At 53.1% G+C, this 1,561-nt stretch overlaps 1 protein-coding gene across 1 annotated transcript; it reads left to right on the top strand.

Annotated features, from left to right (window-relative positions):
* Positions 1–119: 119 nt before the first annotated feature.
* Positions 120–1,554, top strand: LOC123964201 (the record flags this gene model as incomplete). The annotated part of the gene is made up of 3 exons (XM_046041296.1): positions 120–429; positions 531–858; positions 1,020–1,554. Coding segments are annotated over 3 exons (1,173 nt in total), but the record flags the coding sequence as incomplete, so codon positions are not given.
* Positions 1,555–1,561: the final 7 nt, after the last annotated feature.

A 1,561-nucleotide genomic window follows, 5' to 3' on the forward strand; every position in this document is an offset into this window, starting at 1 on the left:
AGCAGCTGCTGCGGTTGCAGCTTCAATCTGGTTGCCGGGGGAACTGAGCAAGACCATCCCTGTGCAGGACCACAGGTGGATTGCCAGCACCCTCTTTCCCTCCGGTAAACTGCGGTCAGATGTAAAGCTGTGGTATGAGCCCCCTGTCCCAGCCCTCATTTACCACCAGACCCCGGCACCCGACAGCTTCTTCACCCATCGGCTGATGGTGTGGATGCCATACCACCTGTGGAAGGTGAAGGTGTCCTGCCCGGCTTGTGGGAAGCAGCTGACGGGCTATGGTGTCCACAAGAGGGCTCGAAAGGTCTTAGACATCGACGGGTATTACCTGATGGTGACAGAGACACTCAGGTGCACCGTGTGTTCCCTGAACTATCTGTCGACCAGTCAGACTGTCCGGGACCAGCTGGACCTGCCCCACCAGAAGCTGTTAATCCACTTAAATTATCCTCCAATAAACATGTAACTAATCACTGTATTGTTATATGACGTGTATACACACCCAGGATTAAATTAAATATACTTTTCAGGTATGCTTGTGACATACGTGTCATTCGGCTGCTTCGGGACCGGACTCTCGGCAACAGTCCAGCACGACTGGCAAAGCAGCTCCGGGAGAACCACGGTGAGAATTGGCTGAACCGGTTGGCACACTATGTGGGGGAGTGTGCTAACTTTATGGATCAGCCCAGCCTCGTCCCAGTGATCTGCCAGGAGCCCCCGGAGCCCATCCACGTCCCCACCAGTCGCTGGCTGCTGACCGTCTACAGCAGGGACATCCTCTCCCGTCTGGACCACATTAAGGCCAGCATCACCTCCACGTTTGGTTCCATCTTAAAGATGGATTCAACCAAAAAGGTAAGAAATAATCTAACTGTAATATATTTCTTTGTATTTAATATATACTCTCATATACATGTTTACGTTATTGTCAGTGGTAACATTACATAAGTTTGTGCTGTGTCTTAACTGCTATAGGTAATGTCTAAACCATATGTAATTAAAACATCACCCTCCAGATTACAAAGAAGCTGGCTGGCCACGGCAGAGGGACAGCTCTCTGGCTGACCTCAATCAGCAACGAAGTTGGCCAGGTCCTGACCAGTGTCCTGACAATGCAGGAGGGGCCAGGACTGGACAGGATGGTGTCTGGAGTGATGGAGCGGTACCGCCAGGCATGTGTCCCCCCGCCTGTGCTGCTGTATGTGGACTGTGGCTGCTGCGTGAGCGAGGGGGAGAGCAAGCTGCAGACCAGGTTTGCACAGTGGCCAGACATCCACATAAGACTGGACATCTGGCATTTCATGAGGAGGCTGGCTGTCGGTTGCACCACCGATGCTCATCCCCTCTACCCCACCTTCATGGGCTGCCTGTCTGCATGTATCTTTGAGTGGGATGCAGGGGACCTCAGTCTGTTGCGGCAGGCTAAGAGAGAGCAGCTCAGACAGGAGGGTGTGCCAGCGCTTACTGATATCCTGGTGGACAGGAGAATCACTAAGAAGGAGCTGAGCCAGTACTGCAGAAGGAGGACGCGCGGGGAGAAGGGGACCATCAGCCTCAT

The sequence above is a fragment of the Micropterus dolomieu genome, unplaced genomic scaffold, assembly GCF_021292245.1.
Source record: "Micropterus dolomieu isolate WLL.071019.BEF.003 ecotype Adirondacks unplaced genomic scaffold, ASM2129224v1 contig_1145, whole genome shotgun sequence".
NCBI classification, from domain to species: Eukaryota; Metazoa; Chordata; class Actinopteri; order Centrarchiformes; family Centrarchidae; genus Micropterus; species Micropterus dolomieu.